The sequence below is a fragment of the Gymnogyps californianus genome, chromosome 7 (assembly GCF_018139145.2).
Source record: "Gymnogyps californianus isolate 813 chromosome 7, ASM1813914v2, whole genome shotgun sequence".
In the NCBI taxonomy this organism is placed as follows: domain Eukaryota; kingdom Metazoa; phylum Chordata; class Aves; order Accipitriformes; family Cathartidae; genus Gymnogyps; species Gymnogyps californianus.
Window position 1 is genome coordinate 43,083,297 of NC_059477.1, and position 25,319 is coordinate 43,108,615.

The window sequence follows — 25,319 nt, forward strand, 5'->3', positions numbered from 1 at the left end:
TCCTCCTGCTCGGCACCCCTTCGGTGGCCGGGGCGCGGAGCGGAGCGGTGCGGGGGGTCTGCGGAGCACCCCGGGCTGCGGTGCGGGGCTGCCGTGCTCTGCCCACCGCCTGTGCTCCTCCCCGCGGGTCTGACAGTCACCAGTTTCCAGGGTGTTTCTGGAGTCAGTTACAAATTCGGTAGCGGTTTACACTAGAGAGAGCCTTTAAATTTTTTTCCCCCTGTATTTCTGGATAATAAGCCATGCTAAAATTGTAACACACAGCTATGAATCTCTTTTCATTTCTCCTTGCCTTTAATTAGAAATGAGGTCATTTATTTCGAGGTTGTTTTCAGCATCCGACTCTTTTGTGTTTTCCTTGCTACTTACCAAATCCTGGTGCATGATCACATTACCTCTTGCTAGGAAGCGACTAATTAGACTAATATATAATTTTGCACAAAGCATAACCTGGCTGTAGGGGAGAACTGCGTGTCCTTGGAGGCTATAGACCCTGTGGAAATCCATACTTTCCTCTTAGCCTACTGCTTTTGCTGCAGTTCAGTCTCACTTTGATAGAAAAAAGCAGCAGAGCTCTGGAGGGTGAACGCGGTGGATCCCCAGCCCACTGAGCGGCATTTATAACAAGCAGCAGCCTTAGAGAAGAGGAGCCCCTGTGCAAACCTGGTGGCTGGCTGCTCAGTGTGCCTCTGCAGGGCTCCGGGGGCGGTGGGTGCCCACCCCTGCTCCCCGCTGACCAGGAGAAAGGTAGCCAGCTCCTGGGCAACAGGCTGGAAGGACATGCGAGACTTGGCTTTAACCAGTGAGACTGGAATGTTCGGGGTGGGGGGGGAGAGTGAGGTTTTTCTCATTTGGAGGCTTGGAAGAATTGCTTCATTTTAGGGGATCGCTAAGAAATCATCTCTGCAAGGAAGATGCCTCAGCGTGCTAAGGATGTGCTAAGTGATTCTTGATGATGCTGGGCAATGGGGTTTCCTCTGAGGGATGGGAGCTGGTGTTCCCCCTCGCACGTGGGGTGCAGGGCATGGATGTGCAGTGTGAGGGTGTCAGGAAAGTGCAACGGTTGCCAGTGCTTTCCAGCAGAGATATTACAGGAATTGGGAAAGTCCCCCTTTCGCACGTGTAACTCGTCGCCGTCGGCCGTAACAAAATGTGCTTGTGTACCGCCATTCGCTCCTTAAATACGTGCACACGCAGTTGTTTCCCCCGGGGTTTCGCTGGATGCTTTCCCATCTCTTGCTTCATTTACTCTCTTGTTAACAGTGTGGTTTGCTTGAGGAGCTATCCTTTGCTGAATGACTTTGCAAATGAACAAAAATAGCTGTCAGTTACTCTGTGTATGTGAACATAGTCATTGACCATAGCATGAAGAATCACAGGTACGTATTTCTTTTATTATTCATTATTTTATAATTATTTTCTCAGTTATGGGGTGCAAGTCTAGAAGTGACCAAATTAAGTCTAAAATTCAAAAGGTATCACTAGACCAGTGCGATTTACTGTCTGTGGGAACTGGCAGTCGTCCCTTTTTCTTTTATGTAATTCATGAGTTGCAGTAATTTGTGACACAATAGTAGAGGACTTACTACAGCCTCCACAAGTTAGTAAGTTTAAACTGGTCATAAAAAGAAGATTTATTACCAAGCAGACACCATGATTTAGGTCAACAGGCCTAGACAGGGAAGTGTTTTTCTTGATAATGTAAAACTTTTCAGTAGCTTTTCTTATAAGGGAAAGTGAACTATGATTCTTTTGGGTGAAGAAAAATTTCTTTTTTGCATTTAATTTTCATTACACTTAATAAAGCACAATATTTGTTAAAAAGGCATATCAATTTTTACAATCATGCCAAATTTAGCTGACCTCTTTGCCATAATGGAATACTTAATTAAAACTGTTTTTCCTGTAGAAAACCATTCCATAAGGGGAACATAGCAATAATTAGTATGAAAATGCAGCGTTTTAAGATGCCACGTGCTTGCGGAGATGGAGATGTTACGGACAGGCTTCACTGCCTGGGTGCTGCTGTTACTAGAAAGGACGTGGCTGTGCACAGTCTTTTCTTTACAAAAGGTGGTGATTTTGAATGGGAACTTCACGAGCTGCTTCCCCGCGGGGTTCCCTGGGGAGCCCGTCCGAGGACGGGTCCCTCTGTGCCACCCCACCGTGCCTGGAGACTCTCAGTAGTAAAAAAATCCTGCAAATACCCGTTCCCATCTGTAAATGGATTTGCCCCTTGCTAGCGAGGAGTATGAGTTTTTCAAGGAGAAAGGAGATTTCTTAAGCAAGTAACTTAAGGCTTGTTCGCAAAGCAGCGGCTCTTCAGAAAGAAGCTCCTTCCTTTTTTCTTTCACTGAAATAACATTTTCTGGGCTAGACCAAAGTACGTAGCCTCTGTGCACAAGTGATTGGTGCCTGCTGCCAATATATGACATAATTGCCCGTCAAGCCTTGTATCAAATACCAATTAGGGTAATGTATGATGCTCTGCATGCATCCCAGCTGCGGGCTCGCAGTGTGTCGATTCGAGTGGCGGTTGTCCTGAAAGCAATTAATCCCGGTGTTCATAACTCAGTGGACTCGTACACATCGAATCGCTCTTCCTCAGACACGCCTTAGGGCTGCTTTTGATAGCCGCAGGCGGGTGCGCAGGTTAAGGCCCTGAAGGAAGGGCGATTTGGGGACGCGGAGGAGGAAACCTGCCGCCGTCAGCCCCGCTCTGGTCCCCGTGGCACTGGGGGGTGTCCCGCAGGTGTCGGAGGCTCTCCTGCCTCTTTCCCTTTCCCCAAACCCTCTGATGTCTGGGATACACTGCATTTGAGAATCCTCAGCAGGTTCCTGCTGATGACTCAATTTGGGGTGGCAAAATTTGCCGTTGGTTGGAGGTAGGGAGGGAGAAGGATGCTGTTTTCAGCATCCCTCCTGTATCCCGTGTGGAGCCGAGCAGCGGCAGCAGCAGCCCCCCCCAGCCCAGGCAGGGGACTGGAGGACTTACTTGCAAAACTTTTCACAAAACATGTAAGAAAATTCAAGAAATGTTTTTCTCTCCAAACTTCTGCCTTGTTTTAAGTATAGCCTGGTAGACTAAAAACATTGAACTGTTCAGCCCTACAGGAAAAAACCACAGAGCAAGAACAAAAAAGAATCTTTTAGTAAAGATTTACTGAAGATATGTGTGAATAAATTCAGGTAGTTATCAGACATTGCTTTTTTCATAAATGTGGAAAAAGCACACCTCTTAATGAAAGCAGATGAAATGGCAAGATAGAAAAACTATATGTCAGTGGTGGTTTGACTTTATAAGGCACTCTAAAATACTAGAATAACAGCCAAGGGGGGGTCAGGGAAGGTTTAAAAAATAAAAATAAATGAAATGCCTCTTACCTTCATTCCATGCAATTACTGTCTGCTTAACTTTGTTCTGTGGAACACTGGTTTGACTGTCACCGTTAATCTTACATTTGTTACTCTACCTTTACTTAAATATTTTTGGCTTCATTTGTAATGGCGAATTTTTCAAAATAAAGAACTACTACTGCTGCAGGAAGAAACGGCACAAGCTTACATACACAAGCTGGTTCGGCAGAGATCATTACAGGCCGGTGGAGCTACAAGCGGTAGTTACGTGGCCGGTAGGTAATGCCATTAGGGCAGTATGAATGTTTTTAAAAGGAGTGCCCATCATGTGGTGCCTGTGGCGGGCAGGAGGGCAGGGGGAGCACATGAAGGAGCCCCCAAGCGAGGGAGTCTCTTGCTGAGCAGCAGGAACGTCTGAGACGTGGCCCAAAATGCGTGGCAGGTCGATCCTCAGTCTGTTCGCCTTCCATCGGCTTTTGCTTGCTTAGCACTTAGCATCAGTTAGATATTTCCATTACAGTTAAATTAATATTGATATACATCTTTCCTGGCTTATTGCTCACTTAGAATTATTTTCAGAGAGGTATCTCATTGTACGTGCAAGCCCAGGATTCGTTTGTATAACGCAGGCATCAGGGTGGTAGATGAGCGTGTGATCCACGTGCATCCCACCCTTTCCTCCAAAGGCCAGGGCTCGTCCCTCCCCGCTGCAGCCGGCTGGCCGGGGAGAAGGCGGCATCGCTCCTCCCTGGAGCTGCTGCCCTGTGCCCAGCAGCATGGTGACCGCCAGGACAAGGGATGCCTGTGGCGGAGGGCAGCATCGCTGCCGTCGGTGCCTGACTGCTGCATCCGAGCGCTGCCGGCTTACGGGACGATGGGCTGCTCCAGAGTGCCCGTCCGAACAGATGCTTCCTGTGTGAATCCTCTCCTTTTCTCCGATTTTTGTCCAGGATGCTTTTTCCTACAACAGAGGAGGCAAATGAGTAGGCTGAACTTTGCTGCTGTTCTTTGCTGATCTTGAAGCCTTGTTCTCTAAGTTTCTGTAAGACACATTTCAATCAGAAATTGCCAGTTCTTCTGTCTTGCTTTCCGCATCTTTGGTTCTATCTTTGTGTATGAAACCACAAAGTAGAAAAAATCATCTGGAAGGTTTGGATTAATAGAAGCATCACCACTGCCTGTTTCTGACGCCAGAGAAGCAGGTGAATCGCTGCCGTGGATGCCATCTGTACTGTACGCGTGTTCCCTAAGCGCCGTGGGCAGGACGCGAGGCGAGGGCTCCCTTGCAGGCTGCCGCTTCCCCGGCGCTGCCTGGGGAGCCTGGTGCTGCAGGGAGCCTGCACGCCGTCGGGCAGCGCGTGTGGGCAGGGAAGGAGGCCTTGAAGACCCCAGTGATTGCTCATTAGTCTGTCCCCATCCCGATGCACGTACGCTGTGTGTTAACGCCTGCTCGGGGCTTTCCCTCGGTCTTAGCTTTGGATGTGACACGGTCGTACCTGGGACTTTCAGCAGAAAGCTGCTGCCCAGCAGTGTGAGCTTGCGAAAGAATCACAAGCCGATGCAGCTCTTTCACTCTCGCCTCCACATTGTCTTAATTTCCCTTTCTACTAGAATTTTTGGTTCTTTGCATGGTGAGTGCCTTCCACTTTTCTTCCCCGAGCTGTTCCGAAGAAAAGCTAGTCCCCGCTCTTCCCTCTGATGGCTACCCTGCCCATTTACAGTTATAACCAGGAGTCAGCGAAGGCAGGGTAGAGCTTGGGAGGTTTTTTGGCTTTGCTGGTGTCAAGGTGACCTGACTGGTGCTTGCGGGTGCCCCGAGGGTGGCTGCCTGCTGCAGCCCGGGGGGAGGACGAGCCCCGATGCAGCCCAGGGCTGCAGCCACCACCGTGCCCGGCTGAGCCCCTGCGGGGCGGCAGCCGCCGAAGCATCGCCTTCCGATGGCCTGCGTGGAGGGGAAAAGGGTGATTGCTTATGAAACAGCGGTACGACAAAACCATTTGACAGCGCAATTGGGAGTAATATATTTGCAGTTTCTTCTTTCAGGGCTGATACAACAACCATTGAGATTTTACAGAGGCTAAGCTTTCACAACGCCTTTCCTCAGCCTACTGAAAGACTTTTTCAGAGATGCAGCTATTACCCAATATCAGGGCTTTCACATTGCTTCATTCTCTAGTTTGTCCTGAAGTCCATTATAGTGGAAAATTAAAGCAAGCAATACCTGGAGATGCTGTATTTTTTTGAATAAGATATGAGCCTTTCATTGTCACATTCATAAAGATATGATTTATTAACTGGTTAGATATCGTACAGTAAGATTGCAAGAGGGTGGGCTAGAGTGGATAAGTGTTTTTATCCTCTTGAAAACAGTTTGACTGCTCAGCCCAGTATCTGTGGTTTCTTAATTTTGTATGACAGCTGATTTGCTAAAAAGAACGTTTATGGTTCTGAACTGCACTGAACTAGTGGGATATTTAATTAGACTTTGAATTTTTATCAAAATCTAGTAATAGCTATGACTGTGGCGTAAACAAGGCTTAGTAACTCTGGAAACCTTTTAACTTTAGAAGATTGCATCCTGTGGTCATGTAACTGTGTGTAGGTTTCTTATGAATTTATGAAGAATGTTCATGAGAGCTGATATATTTTTTGAGAAGATGCCTCCTTCCAGATCTTCTCTCTTAGAAATGGCAACCAGTATCTATAAGTAGACTTCACATCCATCCTGAATGATTTTTTTTTTTTAATTCCCTTTTTTTTTTTTTAGTCTGATGTTGACTTTATTCTCTCACTCCAGACCTCCTTGTCCCTCTTTAGGCTTTCTGCCTTGAGGCTATCGGTAGCAGAGTCAGTGTAGGCTGTATGTCTCTAGACAACGTGTAGTGGAAATGCTAAAAAAAGTATATTTATGACAGAAGTTACAATGAGTTCTGATGCTTTTAGTATTGGAAAGCAACATTCATTTTTTTTTCAGAATCATGGAACTCTTATGTTGAGAAATGCTGTGAAGTAAATGATCTATTTAATGATGTTTATGACAACTTTACAGGATTTATTGCTACCGTATAATTAAAACTAGAATTCTTTATGTTCTGGATTAAGATAAGTCTGTGTATAGTTCTGAGCAGCAGAGATACATCATGTAAATGGCAAAGGACTGTGAATCGATCCTTTAGTTTATTGGATTCTGTATGGAGTTTATGGCAACAAATTACTTGGGATAAAATATCTTATATCCACTGTGGAGATGCAACTGAGAATTATTTGTTGAGGATTCAGGTTTAAAAAACCAAACCAACCGAACAAAAACCCCAGAAACCCCAGCCTTCTGTGTAGCAGGCTAGTAAAAGGTTACTGCGATTCAGAGTCATGCACACAGAAATATAAAACAGCAGTGATGGAGGTTATGATGTATCACACCATGTCAGGACTATTCCTGGTGACTGTGAAATTGGACGTGTGTTTTGGGTGATGGAGCAGGAATGTTCCGTAGCTTCAGTGTGCTTTTCTTCCTGAAGTCAGAGTGAAGGTTGCCATGGCTTTTCCTGAATTTTGGATAAATGCTGCTGTTTATCACCGTTGCTGGCAGCACTGGGAGGCAGGGCTGTATGGGTCAGACTACACAGCTGTTAATTGGTTGCTCAAGCAAAACCATTGGCAAGATAGAGTTATTACCTTCAGCTGCCTTATTTAAAGGAAAAAATGAAAGATGATTGTCGTGGTTTAACCCCAGCCGGCAACTCAGCGCCACGCAGCCGCTCGCTCACTGCCCCCACCCAGTGGGATGGGGGAGAGAATCGGAAAAAAAGCAAAACTCGTGGGTTGAGATAAAGACAGTTTGATAGGACAGAAAAGGAAGAAAATAATAATAAAATGACAATAATAACAATAGGAGAATTAGAATATACAAAACGAGTGATGCACAATGCAAATGCTCACCACCCACTGACCGATGCCCAGCCAGTTCCTGAGCAGTGGCCCCCAGCCAGCTTTCCCCCCAGTTTATATACTGGGCATGAGGTCCTATGGTATGGAATATCCCTTTGGCCAGTTGGGGTCAGCTGTCCTGGCGGTGTCCCCTCCCAGCTCCTTGTGCCCCTCCAGCCTTCTCGCTGGCTGGGCATGAGAAGCTGAAAAGTCCTTGACTGAGTATAAACACTGCTCAGCAACAACTGAAACCATCAGTGTGTTATCAACATTATTCTCATCCTAAATCCAAAGCGTAACACTGTACCAGCTGCTAGGAAGAAAATTAACTCTGTCCTAGTTGAAACCAGGACAGTATCCACCCCTTATTCTATATAATTTACATCATGCTCAGGTCCCACGCCTTCCAATATATCCCAATTAATCACCATCACCTTTCCTGTCCTTTGAGATAGATGTGTATATACACACACACACACAGATACCATTCCCTTAGTCTATGGACCATCCCTATAAAATATCTGTGGAGTTCATTCAGTCCATGACTTCGGGCTCCATCTGTCATAACTGTCTGGGCAGGAGGGATGGTGCGAAGTCCGCTCAAGTCGGTGGAGCAAGATCGGGCTTCGGAGCGGTGCGGCGGGCGGGTGGCATGGGGCGCAGCAGGAGGATGGTGTGCGGTGTTGGATTGTCGCATGCTGCAGTCAGTCCTGGTTCCATCACTACTGCGCTTCGCTCGGTTTTGTCAAAGTTCATTCATCTGGGTGATTCTTACTGTAATACCGTTGATACAGCACCTCACAATTCTGGTAATGATATATATCACTTGTTGGTGTACCGCTTACATACCACCTGGTTCAAAACCAGGACAAAGAGAAAATAAGCAATAAAACTAATGCTTTGGACTGAGATGTTACACAAGTAATTTAATGACAAACTAGAATGAAATCCCAGAACTGGATTTAGTACAGGAGGCTGGAGGTTTTCCCCATGTGAAATGGCTGCTGCATGGACCATCTCCAGTGCAGCTCTTGCTAGCGGGGATTCACCGTGTTCTGCTTTATAACCAAAGAGCAATGTTACATGGCCTAGAACAATTGCTTATGTGATCTTTTTCCCCTGAATATTGTTTAGCAGTAGGAAAAAACCCCGAGGAAGTTATTCAATACTGTATGACAATTTTTTGTTAAAAAAAAACCAAACCCAAAAACTAATGCTCTGTCACATTCATGATGAGTTACCGATTACAGTTGAAAACCTGTAGTTCTCCTGTGTGAAACTATACCAAAAGTATTTTTAGTAATACCAAATCATTGTTGTTTAGAAAATAAGATTGCGTACCATGTATAGATAAATTCGATAGGGAGGTACAAACCGCTGTTGTTTTTTAAACAACGGGGTTTCAGTGTTCTCCTGGCTTAGTCCTTCAGATGGCACTTCTGCCTGTGTCCAGACGCTGCTCTGACCAGCACGGCGATGTGGTGGAGGTGGAGGATTTTTTGCTGTCTTTCCTTATTTCAGACTCATCTCCACCCCTCCAGTTCCAGCTCTGCCCTCGTTTCTGTTCCAATTAAACTGCAGTTTGTTGACAGTCGTCCCTGAGCCCTTGGGGGAGTAGCCGCGTTAAGACTGCGGACCCCATCCGTGTGAAAATGCAGCAGGACTGAGGTCTGTGGCCAGGCTCCTGGTTTTCCCCGAGAAGCGCCGGGCCGGTGGCCAGGGCCGGCAGGCTGAGGGAGGAGAAAGCTCCTAGAATTTGCAAAATGGTGTTAAACTACACATAACGTGGCTACGGCACCTCCTCGCTGGAAGGAGGCGATGCTTGCGGTCACGTTTCATCCCCTGATGGGTGCCTGGGGCAGCCGAGCGAGGCTGTGCTCAGGGTGCATTAAAGTTAGGAGCATCTCCCTGCGGCGTGTATAGCTCTTCATTTAGGCAGCTTGCCTGGCTAAAGATAGCATGCAGTATTGGAGAGACCCGAGCACAGGTTTTTGTAAGATTCCTCTGAGAATGAGACAAGAATGATTGATTTTATGCCTCATATTAGTATTGTAGTAAAATATAAATCAGTGGTAATTAGGAACTGCATAATGCATAACCTGCGGCTGGGAAGACCGGGTGCCTGTGCTGATGGAGGCAACGGCAGGGCAGCAGGAGAGGCAGCAGCCAGCTCTGCCTGGCGTCCAGGTCCCGGCTATGGTACTACCTGTTTAGCGTATATATTCCTGTTTCAATCAAAAGTTTATTTATGAAATACATTTTTCAAATTTTCAGCATAAGTAGAGACAAATTATCATTTACTAAGATACATTTACCAGTAAGCCATTCACATTTTATCTTCTACGTATTCTGTGTATGGGGATGTCTGAGAAGACTTTGTGTATCGGACAGATAGTAATTGCATGTGGCTTACACCCCTTTAGCCGCTTTCTGCCCTATCTCTATGCTGAGATCAATTTTATCCTCATCTAGTTGTTTCTATCTTTTCGAACAGCAATAACGTAATTATTTCCTGGGTTTCTTACGAAGTTGGGAATTTTTCCTTTCAAATTGCTTGTGATCCTGGTAGCTGCAGAACGAGCGAGATGCGGGCTGACGTCAGACCCTTAGTAAAAAGAGAGTTGTCTGCTCTGTGGTTCGAGAAGGTGCTGTCAGCTCTCTCGGGCTGTGCGCAGGCAGGATGGTTCCTGCCTGCAGAGCAGAACCACGTAACCCCGTGGTCGGGGCTCGACCACATCCCTGCGGAGGAAGATTTCCGATTTCAGAGGGCGGCTCCGCAGCCTGTGCAGCAAACTGGTAGTTTTGAAGCTCTCCAGTCTGATCGTTGCTGCTGGGGGAACGCGAGGTTTTTATCTGTAGTGGAAAAGTATGAAGTGGTATTTCCAACTTCCTCTCTTAGAAATTTCAGCCAATTAATAATAGATGAGTAAGATTGGAATAACTTACTGACTGGGCAGTTTCTGAAACAGGAAAATGCTTTTTGATGCCACGGCTATTTTTTCTTTTTTTTGCAGTGCCTATCGATCCCGTTTGTACGCGGTGCCCACAGAACGCCCTCACCTTTCAAGGCGTTTGCAGCGTGCTTGGCGGTTAAACCAAAAAGCTGTGGTTTCTGCCCATCAGCATCGCTGCCGCTTATCTGTTGCGGAGGGTCTGAAAATGCGGCTGGGACGTTGCTGCGGGCAGCGGTCCTTCTCGCCGTGTCTGGGGGGGGACACACGAGCTGACGGCTGGGCTGTGCTCTGCGTCTGGGGATACCGAAGAGACCAACAGGTTTTTGGGGTGTCCCCATCCAAGCTCAGCCCGGGAAGGTGGGACACGGATGGGTGCGCAGGGGGTGACCCAGCTCTGGGGGGACGGAGCCCGCTGTCCCCCCACGGAAGAGCTGCCCCTGCTCTCTGCGCCTCTGTCTGCAAAGCGGCATCGTTACGTTTGCCGTGTTATTTGTTGCTCGAAAGCGAAGTGCAGGCCTTGCAACCGAAGTATAAGGAAGGAAATGAACGTTTGGGGGGAAAAAAACAACTGGGAAAAAAAAAAAAGCATGGATGGTGAGTCCTTGTATCTTCTGAGTGTTGCCGTGCTTATTTGTGCAACAGTCCCTGTGCAGTGCTTTTACTGAATTGTTAAATAAACTGAATGCTTTGAAATCTACTGGGCTCTGCTTTTTTTTCCCCCTTTCTTTATCTTGAATTTTGTGCTTTCTATTCTCCACTCCACCAAAGACCTCAGCACTTCTAATAAGCCCTTGTGAGGGGGTGGTTTTCATTTCCAAAGGAGGCCTATCTCGGCTGACAGATGATGAAAAATGTCTGCAGGCAGAATGCTGGAAAAATAGCATTTTTATTCTTTGTGGGCATGCTTCATGTCAGTTCCATTATCCCCGCGTGCACCAAGATGGTCATTGAAGAGATGAGCTGTTAATTCTTGTGCTTGGAGGTAAAGCTATTTTTGAAAGACGTGTTTTTTTTAAAAAAGCGCACTTCAAAAATATTTGAAATCCGCTTCAGTAAGTTAACAAGCAAAACTGCTGAATCACTGCTCCTTCTTAGTTGCAACTACTAAATAGAGTTAACTGAAGCACCGTGAGGCACATACAGATGCCTCCTTCGAAAAGTGTTAAGCGTATACAGCTCCTTCTGAAATTACGCAAGTGTGACAAGGTGTAGAGCTCTGCAGAGAATTGTAGATTACTTTGGTTTCAAGATCTTGAAAGATAATCACAGAAGAAGAGTTCTGCTGCAAATTAAAGCAGCCCCGTTTGCTTTGCTAGAGGTGTATGAATTTATGCCCTTGAAGGACAAAAGCTGGTTTTTTTTTTTTTTTTTTTTTGGTGCTTGATTCAAACCAAGCTCGATTTCATTGAGTGAAACCAGTGGGTCAGAAAAGGCAGGCAAGGACGATTTCAGGTACTGTTTGGCCTCTCTGTGGGGAGAGACTAGGTTAAATAATTCTACTGCTTGGAAAAGCGGTAAGCGAAGAAGGATAAACTGAGGATTTGTAAAGGCATAAATAGGCAAAGAAGGTTGATTAGGGATTCACTGTGTCTCCCAAGGTAAAAACCAATGAAAATGTAAGATAGCAAATCCAAAGCAAATAAAAGGGATACTTTTTTTGCCAGCAGTGCTCAGTTAAGTCATGCAGTTCATTGTCAAAGAGAGAAATAGATTTAAAAAGGGAGTACGCAAGCTGATGGCGATCTATTGAACACAACAGTCTGGGTGCAGCCCTCACCTGAGCAAAGGGAAATCTCTGGAAGAATTATTTTAAAACCTGTGTCTTGTCTTATCTTTTTCTGCCATGATCTATCAGTTGGCTCTGAGACAGTGTACTAAGCCAGACAGACCTTTGTCCTGATCTAGGAAAGAATTTGTCGTCTTGTGATTTAATGGAAGCCTTTCCCAGATGGACACAAAACAAAGAAAGGTTTTTGGTTTTGGTTTACTGCATTATAATAGTAAAAACTGGAAGAGGCCTGAAGATGCTTCGTCTCATCAGTTCTGCTGTTGATATTGTTTATTCCTATGTTTTTCATAGTTCCATTGTAAATTACTTGACAAACAAGTTGTTCTTAATTTGCGTGCTGAATCGTCAGCACAGACTTCGGTTTTGGTCAGGAGCAGCCTGACCTCCGCCGTGCCGTTTGTTCTCTGCCTTCAGCTGAGGTTTCTCTTTGCTCAGTTCCCCACACGTACTTCTAACTTTGTCCACCTGGGCTCATCCCTTAAATATTCTTACAGAGCATCAGTTCACCAGTTTGTGTGTGTTCAGCTCATGAGAATTCTTCTGTTTCCTCAGGTGTATCAGGTATGAGTATAATTCAGTAACTTATTTTGTTGCTTGGATTTCATCTAGGTTTCCTTGAAAGGCTGGAAAAACTCTATCTTCAGAGCTTTCAAAGCAAATATTTTAAGAGGTTTTAAGTCCAGTTAATTGTGACCTGTGGTGTGGGGAAAGCTTAGGTGACCTTCTGAGATCCACTTCCATCTCTATTCTTCTCTCATTTTCTTTCTTTCATCTTACGTTTAAACAATGACAAGTAGACTGCAATGTCATGTTCATTAATCAGTGTGATTTACGGAGGAGAAGAGGAATCTAGGTCTCTATTTTGTTAAGGCTTCTCACAGTGTGAATTCTTAATGTTAGAGGATTGAGCTAATACAATCTTTGTGGAAAGAAGAAATGAGATATTTGTCATACGCACCTGGCAGCAGTAATGGGATTAATGTGATAGCAGCTATACGCAGCCATCCTTCTCTGTATTTTGTTTACAATTTAAGATGTGTACATCTATATATGTGTATATGTATGTGTGTACATGTAATTACATGTGTGTATGAAAGTATTTTTCTCCTGCCTTTTTACTGGACCGTTGTGTGCATCTCAAGCTTGTCCTCATGTGTCAGGACGGACAGTTGTCTTTCAGATCTGCAGTACGTGTTGCCTAGAACGCATCCATACTGAAAGCAGAAAGGCTTGCTGATGTTAGCACCCAAATTATCTGAGCTGTGACTCTAAGTAGCTTATGTAAAAAAAATGACAAAATTATTGAAATAGTTTCTGTCTTCGAGACACACGTGGCAGAGGATCTCCGATTGCTGCAGCGCAGGCCACCTCGTACTTTGTCAGGGGTAGTATGATATACTAAGGCAATGCCGTGTAGATGACATCAAACCTCAGCGGCTCCTCCAGATATTGGTTCTGCTCATTCCTCCTCACCCCAGAGCCAAGGTATCTCTGGGTAAGGACAGAGCCGTGAAAAACCTAACCTTTGCAATTTTGAAATATTTCCATTTCTTCAACCTTCCCTGGTAGTGGAGTATTCCCTTGAGTATTTCAGATATCTGAAAACTAACTTCTTTTTGGATTTAGCATCATCTCATGTAACTAGCATACAGGAAAGATGCTTAACGAGCTTTGATGGTTGCTGAGGATTAAGACATTATTTGTAAATTCACTAAAATATATTTAGGGCTGTGTCAGAGATACCTTATGAAACGTTCCTGTTTATAGAGCTGACAAAAAACTGTTAATGACGGACTGGGACTCATTTCACTCTGTGAAGGGCAATATGGTCAAGGTAACTTAGAAATCTTGAGTATGAATCAAAATATGGTATTCTAGTTAAGTTCTCATAAAAGTGAATTAATCCGGTATACAAAAATAATTTTCCCAGTTACTTCAGCCTGTAAATCCTCATTGGTTTTCCATACATCCTCTCTCTCTCTCTGGGGGCTAGTTTTGAACCTTGTGTTGGTCGTTTATTTCCAGGTGCCCATGCTGTGGGTGGGGATGCCTTCCAGCTCCCCGAATCCTCGTGCCGTCCATACTGCTGTCTGTCTGATACCCTCTCCTCTCCATCGTCCCCCCGCCACGGACGCGCAGAGGGCCTGCTCTTCCTTCTGGAAATGGGCAGATTTCCTCATCTCAAGATTGCTAAACTTGAGTGAATCTTACTTACATTATACAGACTGTTAGTGCCAAAACATATCAGTCAACTTAACTGGCAGGAGAGGCTCTCCTGGATGCCCTTTGCCAGCAGGATAACTGGGCTTTCGGTTTGCAGGTCCTCCCACACTGCCAGAGGGATCGCTTATAAAGGGAGATACGCTGGTGGATGAAAGCCTTGAATAGTGCTTTTTGGGTAGGGTTTCATGCAAAGCGAGTCAAACGCAAACGAGTTCAGGAGGCTTATTGCTGTACGTATGGTCCAAAACGCAACCTGTCCCAGTGCTTAGAAACAACATGGGGTACAGCATGAGACAAAATTACCGGCACCTATGTCCCTGAAGCTCAGGAAGGTATTGTACAGTAAATAAAAACTCAATCGAATTACCGGGGAGTGGTGTGAAAGACCAACACAAGCCCATGGAGACCCATCAGCAAGGCCAGATCGCGGACTGAGGCAGGAATAGCAAAGGACAGTGAAGCGTGACGCTGAGGTGTTGTACAAGTGTGCCAGCAAGGGGAAAGCCTGATAAGGAGTGAGGTGGGTTTTTCAACACAAAGGAAAAGCAAATAACAGATGAGTCGAAGTTTTTTGTTTCCTGTTTGGTTTTAGCATTCACTAAAACTTTCGACTTAGCAGCAGCAGAAGCACTCCCAAAGTATTTATGGAGCAGACGTGCTAATAAACTTATTGATAGACAGCTGGGTAATTTTTATATAGAAAAATTAAATACGTGTCTCAGCTTCTTCCACACTGGCTTCAAGGACCGTGGCTATGCCCGAGTGCCCCCTCAGTCCCCATTACAGTTGCAAGTTATTTAAAACACGAGCCTGGAGGTGAGTTGAAGTACTTTGAAACGTGACAGCACTGTCCTTTACCTGCGGGTTTGGGCTGGGAAGGGCTGCCTCTGATGGGGACATGCAGCTTTCTGTGGGGTGAATCAGCTCTTTCCATCGGGGAAGAAACCTGGGGCAGCAGGGACTTGGACAATCTTAGACCTCTCCTAGCTGGGGGATTTGCATAATTTTTTGCAACATCTGGGCAGCCCCTGTTTGTGAAGACCCATCTTTCCATTGCCACTGCAGAGGGATGGAGTTGTTACTCGCTGCTGGGTCATTTAAAGTCAATGAACTTCACAGTGCTATCGGAAAGAAGTGTAAAAGCTAGATAGACAAGGTGTTTTGGACAGTGAATTCTCAGTGATATTTTCAAAGAGGTACTCTGTAAGGAAGTTGCTTGCTGTGCTCATTTTAGCTTATAAACACCAGTACAGGCGGGGTAATTCATAATCAGCAGCGTGCATTCGCTGATTGTTGCCTCTTTTACCATTCATACGTTCTGAATACTTAAGAAACAGATTTCTTTTATCCTCTAGATGAAGAGATTTTGTGTTATGTTTATGGTCTCTGATTGAAGAAGTGTGTGTGTGTGTATGTATGTTTTACATAAAGATTTTGGTATGGAAACTTGAATACAAATTTGGCATTTCATAAAATATTCTGAACAGTTTGATTTGAACTATTGTCATGGGTTAACCCCAGCCGGCAACTCAGCACCACGCAGCCGCTCCCTCACTGCCCCCACCCAGTGGGATGGGGGAGAGAATCGGGGGAAAAAAATAAAACTTGTGGGTTGAGATAAGAACAGTTTAATAAATAAAGTAAAACAAAATGTACTACTGACAATAATAATTAAAAATATGATAATAATATTTATAATGAAAAGGAATATAACAAAAAAAAGGAAATAAAACCCAAGAAAAGACAAGTGATGCACAATGCAGTTGCTCACCACCCGCTGACTGATGCCCCAGCAGCGATCCGCCCCTCCCGGCCAACTCCCCCCAGTTCATATACTGGGCATGACGTTCCATGGTATGGAATACCCCTTTGGCTAGTTGGGATCAGCTGTCCTGGCCATGCTCCCTCCCAGCTTCTTGTGCCCCTGCTTGCTGGCAGAGCATGGGAAACTGAAAATCCTTGACTTAGAATAAGCGCTACTTAGCAACAACTAAACCACCAGCGTGTTATCAATGTTATTCTCACACTCAATCCAAAACACAGCGCTGTACCCGCTACTAAGAAGAAAATTAATGCTATCCCAGCTGAAACCAGGACAAGTATACTGTGCTAATGAAGTATGCTATACTTCCTAGAAAGAGGGTAAAGCAGAACATAAACATTTGGTGAAATGTCAATATCAATATTTGGAAAAGCAATAAAGTTGTTTTGTTTGCTTTGGATAAATAACAGGTCGTTCAGTAGAAATATTTATAGTGGCTTTGTGCATTTAGAAAGCCAACTCTGGTGACATACTTGGCATTACAAAACTTTTGACACCATCTTTAGATTCTCAGATCTATTCAGTGCTAGCAAAAATCAGTTTTCTATGAAAAGTTTGGTCAAATTGAGTATTTGCAAAAGGTCTTAATTTGCTGGCTATTCCTGCCATCTCTGGTATTGTGAGCTTTACTTGGTTCTTATTTTAGTATTTTACGTATTGTTTGGAAAATGGAAAGTGTTATTTTTCCTAACTTGACTGTGGTTGGACTGTTGTGTGCTTTGCATCTGCTGGGTTTGAGATGGTTGAGGACTGTTTCTTACAGTCTCTGGGCTCAAAACTTGTTTATTCAAATATGGGAGAGAAGACGCAAGAAGAGAGGGTCCTGGGTATGGATTCAAGTTACACCTCTGAAAACGTTAGTGTACGTGTGGTTGTTAATTCATAAACCGTGTGCATCTCCTCTAAAGATTTAATAAGCTGAAGTTGCTGCATTTTAGCTACAGCAGAATTAAATATGTTTCTCCAATACAGATAGGTGTAAGCTATGATTGAAACGTAATCTGATAATACTTTGCTTTGAATAAAACCATGAGAGTGGAAAGGCTGTTTAGGAAATTTCTGATTAGTTTTATATTAAACTTCAGGACAGGAAAATCTCTTTGAAGTTCTATCTTGATGGACCTTAGTAAACAACAGAAGAACACAGAATCTTGTAACGAAAATCAGTTTTGCAGATGAAGGAATATATAACTCTTGCTTTCAAGCAGAATAAACAGAAGTTTTCAGGCTGAGTTTAATCTGAGTCCCTGCGATGGTACACTGCCAACGAGCTGGGATTTCTAATGAATTTACAGTGAGTTTACGCTGGAGCAGAACATCCTCTACAGCTGTCTTCCTATTATTTGGGCTTGGAATATGAAACCCTTCACTGTTGGTGTTCCACACATTTTAGGGAGATACAATTTTGATACTTGGCTTACTACAAGGAGAGGCAGCAAATTTACTGTCGTAATAATGACTGTGCTAATAATGAGTTGCTAAATTCTTTTTGTTGTGGTTTTTTTTTCCCTAAATAATTTGTTTTAATGAAAAGTTTCCAATTTCTACTGGAGAAAATTGTCACTAAAGATATTTTTAGCCAATCCCAAAGTATTTCAGCAGAAAATAAAAACACTTCGGGTATGCTGCCTTACTATTTCAGAGACGTTTAGTTTGGGTGCCTCATTGTGCTCTGCCTCGTGGTGCTCCTCCAGCTTTCATGCCACGTGGCAGGTTATGGCACGAGATGCCTGGAGTCCCCTCTCCTGGGGTCCCTTCTCTTGGATCCCCTCTCCCGGAGTCCCCTCTCCCAGAGTCCCCTCTCCCTGCCCGCGCTGGGGCTGCCGTGAGTCAATCTGAACGTGAACCGTATGGCTTCCTGCCCGGGCAGGGAGATGACGTATGTGCTGATGCTGTATTATGGAGAGGTGGTCCTAGTCTTCTGGATAGGGTCTGTAAAGTCCTTGGAGCTAGTACAGACTCTTAAATACAGCTTTAGAGGCAGAAAAACCAAGAATTCCTCTTCCAAAAGATGATCAGACTGAAGGATGCCATAAGGACAAACTTCCTTCACCTTCTCATCACTCCTTTTCCTCCTCAGAGGCATTCATCCCTTTCCATTTATGTTGTGTTTCTCGGGGAGAAGGACATAGGCCAAGCTCCTTTCTGGGCTTCTTACCTGTTTTTCCACGGTTTCAGCAGTCGGGCTGACTCTTTTTGCCTGCTCCCTGCTGCTTTTTAGATAAATTTGTGCCCTCTGCCTCTTCAAGCAAAAAGGAAGCAGAATTTATTTCCATAAACAACATTTGCAGCTTGAGGGACTAGCTCTTCAAATTGCAATCTCTGAGGAGCCTCTTCGTTTCTCCAGACAGGATGATATAGCAGAGTTTAATTACCAGCCGACTATTTCATGTTCGTATTACGCGTTGCATAAATACACCTTATGAAATGTTCCGAAAGGAATTTAATAGCATCTATAACGTATAATTGTGTGTGTACGTGTGCAACGCAGGTTTCCAAGCAGTTCTGTGGGTGAGGCGTAGCTGTGGAGAGGTGCAGCATTGCGCTAAAAGGCAGCCACAAGCACAGCACGGCTGCGTTCTTATACTTTATTTCTTTCCGGTGGTACTTCTAAATGGTTTTGACTGCGAGATGTATTCTCTAAGATAAAATTCTGCCTAGCAGGGAACATATATAGCAATGTAGTCATTAATTCCTTTCCCAAAGCCAGGTGAGAGGAATCGGCAGCTCTGCTCAGACATGAAAAAAGGTATCCAACAGCATCTCAAGCGTGCGTTAAGTGCCGGTGCCGGTGCCGCAGCCTGTTTAGCTCCCGGGAGGATGCTGCCGACCCCAATAGACGTTAGCCACTGAGCCTGTCATCCCTAGGAAATCACGTCGGATGCAGAGGGCCTCAGAGTCGCCGCGTTTCAGATCTAAGCATCTATCCGATAGCAATTTCATCTTCGCATGTAATCACAGCGAAAGCTAATAATTTCTTCCTCTTGCAGCGTATAAAGGTGCTACTTCTGATCTAAGGGAAGGATGAAAAAATATATCAAATCGTACTGTAAAATGTTCTCCGCTCAACTGAAGCATAAACTAGAACTGCAGAAGCAAAATTTCTGTGCCCAGAGTCTGTAATATTTATTTTTAAAAAGCCTTTTATGTAAATTTCTGCTAGGTTGTTCTAGCAAGCCCTGATGTCTGATTTGCTTGGAAAAATCATAGATTTTTCCTTAAAAAGTCACTTAGTCTACTTCCTGTGCATTTTGTAGAAAAGGGTTTATTCTTCTAGCATGTTATTTTTTTGGTTGCAAAAATGAGTGATTTAATTACTCTTCAGCTAGCAGAGAAGCCTTCATAAGTGACAGTCTTTCAGGATATTAAGCATCAAATTTTTCAAAGTAATTTTGATACTAAAGATGAAAAACGAACGGGGTGGCAGAAAAACCGAACCAAGATCCCTTCGTTAAGATAAGATGGTAATGTTGGAAGATGGCATCGAAGCACACAGCTTGAAAGGCACCGTGAGCATCAGTTACTGCCCGGTCTGGTCCGGGCGGTCCCAGCAGGACTCGGGGGGTGTGTGTGTGTGAGGACTGCGCACATGGAAGGGTTGAGTTCTGCTTATTCATGAGAGGAGCAACTAACAGTCATCACTGAAGACAAATTAATCAGTATTAATTAATCAGCCTCAGTCAAGAGGCTGATTTAAAGTGTGAATGTAAAATTAGTCAGAAATTCAGGTGTTTCTTGTTCCGTTGGGTGATACAGCATCTGGGTAGTAAGTAGCTGGGAGGGAAACTGGGCTCTTTGCTTAGCTGCACATTGAGGTTGGAGAAGGAAACTGATGATGATTCTGTCATCCTTTGTCTAAAGCTTTTGCTTTAGAATAATGATTGTACTTATTGGTATACGTGGGATGTTTCCTTTCTTTTCATATACTGTTGCCTAAAAAGGCAGTCTGTATCTTGTTTATTTTTGTGTGCTTGTATGAGATGATACTGTAATTTTCCTTACAATTCAAAATTGACTGCACAAATATTTCTCAAAACTATTCTTTAATGATATGTAAAAGATACTCTGCCAGGGTTGGGATACTATATTTTTCAGGATGCATTATTTTTTTGTCACTGAAGATTGATTGATTTATTTACTTACAGGGATGGGATTATGCTATCACATGCCTGGTAGTTAAAACTAAATAAAAAATAAAAGAATTTGGTTAGAATTAGTTTAATATACATGTTCTTCAAATATTTTCAATAGCTATAAAAGTGTTTTCCAAACCTTTTCTGTCTGCAGAATCTCACGGAGAATCTGGTGCTATGCTTTGTAATCCTGGTGTAAATCTCTTGAGAATAGTCATTTGCTGTCGTTGTGATTACAACCAAAAGCTGCAAGTGAACAAATCTGGGGGTTTTAATCATCTTAGAAAGGAGCTAGATACAAATTCGGATTCAGAAAGAGATAAAACCTCACAGTGGAGCATAGAGAAAATTGTGATGTGTTGGGTTTTTTGTTTTTTTTTTTTTTTTTTTTTTGGCCATTCCTTGATGAACACCCAAAATTGCGGAGCCCCGTTGGTGAAGAATAAAAGTGATGCCCGCGTACTAAAAGTTGGCTTTTGCTGTTTTGGGTTACAGCTGTTATTTCTCGAAACCAAGAAGGACCTGGAGAGATGGGAAAGGCTGTGCTCATTCCGAAGGATGACCAGGAGAAGATGAAAGAGCTGTTTAAAATCAACCAGTTTAACCTTATGGCCAGTGACTTGATTGCCCTGAACCGAAGTTTGCCCGACGTCAGATTAGACGGGTGAGTCCCCGCGGCGCCGCGTGTCTCGGTGCCATCTGCGGAGCCGCGGCACGGGCTGCGCCCGCCTCCGGCCCCCTTTCAAGGCGCGAGACACAGCGCTGTCCCGAGGTTAATTAGTGGGTCTAATTAGCGGTGGTTGCCTAAGGAAGCTCTTTGAAAACGCCAGGGTTTACCAGTTCTGGATTTGGCTAATAAAAACCTTCTTAGGAGAAGAGTTACTGCATCACAAACGTTACTATCCTGTGCCGTTCATTTGGTGAACAGCTGAAAATTGTCAGCTTAGAGCAATCAGTTTGCACTGCGGCACATAACAAAATGCCCTCTGGTGTGTCTTATCACCTGGAATAACTTAAATATTTTTTTCTTCAGGGAAAACTTTATTTCTAAGGTTTTAAAATGATAAACACATCAATGTCTACTTTATGGATTTTCATAACTATGCTGTCGGCATTTAAAAATTGACATTTTAATGCTGATAAAGAGAAAATGCTACCAATACCAAAAACTACCTGCAGGATGTAGTTTTCTTTTAGTTTTATCCATAGACATTTCCAGAATAATCAGAATTTTATAGAACATCTTTCAAAATGTTTTACAACAACATAAAAACTGAAGGGGGTTTGGGGGGGTTTTCGTTTTGTTTTTAAGTCCAGTAACTTATAATAATTATTTTTGAGTGAAGCCTGAAGTTTGTGTGGTGTCTTTGAGACTGCGGAATGGCTTGGGGGAATGTTTCACCAAGTCTATTGGATTATTTTTAATGGAATTTACAGATTAATTTTTCCAGTCGCAACAGTGGGCTTGTGTTTACACGTGGTTTTGATGTGAGAGTACAAATGTGCGTGTTTCTCTCCATTTAAATAGGGATTCCAATTGCTATCTAAAGATCCCGTGACAAGTTACGGTACTTAAAAAAAAAAAAAAGATCTATACCTTGTTTTCAGCAGTCAGAGAATTTCCTCCTGTCTCCCAGTAGCAGTGTTAACGCTAGCTGACGGACAAGGCTATCAAGCCCATTTTAACTTGAAACCTTTCCGTAAAGGGACATTCTCCTGAGAATCCCTAACTGAAATTGCACACATGGAGGATTATCCAAATTTACATACTTTTGGAAGTAAATTTTTAGAGGCGGGAATTTTTTTTTCCACTTAATTTTTACAGAAACCTAGTTGACTGGATTTTATCTTTTTCCAATTCAGTTTTTTTCCCAGTTGTCCTTCACCTACATAAATGGTCTGATTTATAGGTACTGCAGCTTATAACAAATAAAAATTTAGAGAAATATAAGCATAGCTAAATATATACAAGTGGTCAGGTCTTCTAAAATCTCCCATTGCTTTTGCTTTTGCTTTTTGAACTGAATTGTCACGTAGCTGAAACCTTGCTTATTATGCTTTGTTTGAAATTAAGTGTCTTCAGGTTCCCATGAAATTGAGAATAAAATAAATACTTTGTTCCCTGGATTTTATTTGTAAATGCCTGCAAATAATAGAAGTAGAAGCATTACTTTAACAATAGGCTTGTTCGCAAGCAACAAAGGTGGTACTTCTCCACAGCATGATCATTTGTAGTTCAGTGATGCCAAGTTCCCATAAAACAACACCTCAGACCATCAAGACGTAGTTCACCAAACAGAAGCATCGGAAAAACTTTATTGCTTATTGCTTGTTCGTTCTTTATTGCTTGCCCTTTGCAAGAGTGCCGAGGGTAGTCACGACGAGCTGGTGGAGCTGGCTTCAGCGTTGAAATGATTCCAGGAGGCACGGGGCATCTTCCAGACTTTCTGGGAGGCGAGGAGGATGCGATGTGCTGCTGGGCTGGGTTTTCCCTTGCTGCTACCTAATTGTTCTCTTGTACCGTGATGCTCGGGGCCGGTGGCCTAGCTTATATTAAACACAGGTAGCGGTCAGCTCGGCGTTACGTGCCTCTCTCTCATGTAGCCTTTGCAGCCCACAAAGAAACAAGACCCGCATGTTGCACGCACCAGAACAAGGGGGGCACTTGCAAAGCCTCTTGATCTGTTTTGGAAAGCTTTCTCCTTTCCCTGGGAGCAAGCGTTGAAAAGAAAGTGCGTATTGAAGAAACCGGTAAAATGTTCAACTTGATGAATAGTTCTGCTCAGTCTAAGGGAGATGAGCCATTTAATACTGAGAGAAATCTGTCTGAATGCATTTTCTTGATGAACAGAAGTTTTGTATTCTTTGTTGAAAGGACAGAAAGCATTACGGGATTTAGGAAAAAAAAATTTTTCTTTTCTCATTTTCCTCTTCAGACAGATGCTTTCTGTACATGTTCTGTCTTTAGGGAGTATTAAATTGTTCTGAAAGCCAATTTATAATGCTTTGCTGTTAAGGAAGAATATGATTTGATGTTTAACATATTTAGCGTATGACAGAAAGACATTTTCATTGACATGAGGGACAGAGGCATCTGATTTGCACTGGGTGTCTAACTCGCTGTGCCTTTCACATTATAAATGCAAGCTTTTCTTTCAGAGGCCAGGAAGTTTTCTGTGGCAAAATTAGATGAACAGAAGAAAAAAAATAAAAAATGTTCTTGCTGGACACGCTGTCTAGTGGGAATTCGTGGTAACCTGTGTAGCTGTGGATACTGCTGTGCTACGAGTAGTCATGAGCTGATGAAAAGATCAATGTTATCCAGGTGTAAAAGTGTTAAATCAGTGGATGGGCTGTGAAGCGGCTGCGCTAAATGCAGCAGAAAACCGGAGGCTGGAGAGACGAAACTTTGCTGGAAGGTGGTCAGTGAGCACGTGGCGGCGTGGTGCTGAGTTGCTTTCGAGAGGCAGCGGGATCGTTGCCCGCATTCTCAGCAACTCAGCACCACGCAGCCGCTCGCTCGCTGCCCCCCACCCAGTGGGGTGGGGGAGAGAATCAGGAAAAAAAAAACCTCGTGGGTTGAGATAAAGACAGTTTAATAGGACAGAAAGGAAGGAAAAATAATGATAATAATAATAATAATATGACAATAGTAATAGTAAAAGAATTAGACTATACAGAGCAAGTGATGCACAATGCAATTGCTCACCGCTCACCGACTGATGCCCAGCCAGTTCCTGAGCAGCGATCCGCCCCTCCCAGCCAGCTCCCCCCAGTTTATATACTGGGCATGAGGTCCTATGGTATGGAATATCCCTTTGGCCAGTTGGGGTCAGCTGTCCTGGCTGTGTCCCCTCCCAGCTCCTTGTGCCCCTCCAGCCTTCTCGCTGGCTGGGCATGAGAAGCTGAAAAGTCCGTGACTGAGTATAAACACTGCTCAGCAACAACTGAAACCATCAGCGTGTTATCGCATTATTCTCATCCTAAATCCAAAACCAGCACTGTACTAGCTGCTAGGAAGAAAATTAACTCTGTCCCAGCCGAAACCAGGACAGTGAGGCTGACGAACCGTGGGGCGGTGGCGGAAGGGGAGCAGGAGGAGGGCAGGCTGGGTGTGCGGCGGGGCAGCGGCGGGCGGGGGGCTCGGGGACGGGATCAGCCCCACGGAGCTCCGCATCGCCGCGGAGCTCTTTGCAGATTGTGCGCGGGGGAGACGGCCAAGCTGTTCTCCGTCTCGGTAATGATGCCCGGGGATTAAAGGGATGAAAGGCATTTATACAGGACTAATTAACTCGTGGCATGACTTGACCTTTTTATTGTATCTATCACAGGTCAACATTTCGCTGCGCGTAAGTGGCGTTTTCGCGTTTCTCTGAGCGTGTGCCATGCCATTAAGTCGCAGCCTCCGTTCTGGCTGCCTGCGCAAGCAATTAAGGATTTGTGTGCCATCGGGGTTGTGTGGGGGTCTCCGGGGGCGGAGGGGAGTCACAGCTACTGGCAGCAGCCCTGAGCACGGCTGCTCTGCTCTGCCTTGCATGAGATGTCCCTGACAGATGCAGCGACGTTCAGTCTTGGGCTGGTTTAAGATTGAGAGGTTGGAAAAGCGGCTGAATTCCTTTTTCTCAGTGATGTCCTCTTCCTGCTCCCGGTGGCATCAAGTATAGGTTTAGAGCAGAAAATGATGTGTCTGACTTCCCACACCCTGTCTTCAATGAAAATAAAACCTCAGCTTACCCATTAGTCCTGTGTTCAGAAGGTTTTATGATTGCCAACTGTGGTTTAACCCTAAATGCAAAGTGTCATCTCCTGGGGAGATTTCCCACTGCCTTTATATCTCTGTGAGCGTTATTTAGATTTGTGCATTATAACATTATGTCCATGTCGCAAGTGAATGTCTACAAATAGACGTAAGTATTCTGATAAGATGCAAACAGCCCAAGAAAAGGAAGAGTCTCGTTGTAATTTCTCATTCTAGAAATTCATTCTTCAGTTTTGCTACAGTACTTTTATTGGCAAAGTCATTGGGAAGAGGGCAGTGAAGGGGAAGTACTACACTGACAAGGTAGCTTTTTCCTTGTTGTGGGGTGTATCTATATATAAAACATACGTTTATA

At 44.2% G+C, this 25,319-nt stretch overlaps 1 protein-coding gene across 1 annotated transcript in view; it reads left to right on the forward strand.

The window, feature by feature from the left end:
• GALNT13 (polypeptide N-acetylgalactosaminyltransferase 13) overlaps positions 1-25,319 on the forward strand; it is a 151,891-nt gene that overhangs the window by 43,897 nt on the left and 82,675 nt on the right. Inside the window, exon 4 of the mRNA XM_050899548.1 lies at positions 20,701-20,869. Within this exon, the coding sequence (XP_050755505.1) occupies positions 20,701-20,869 (169 nt within the window). The remainder of the gene's footprint in view (positions 1-20,700; positions 20,870-25,319) is intronic.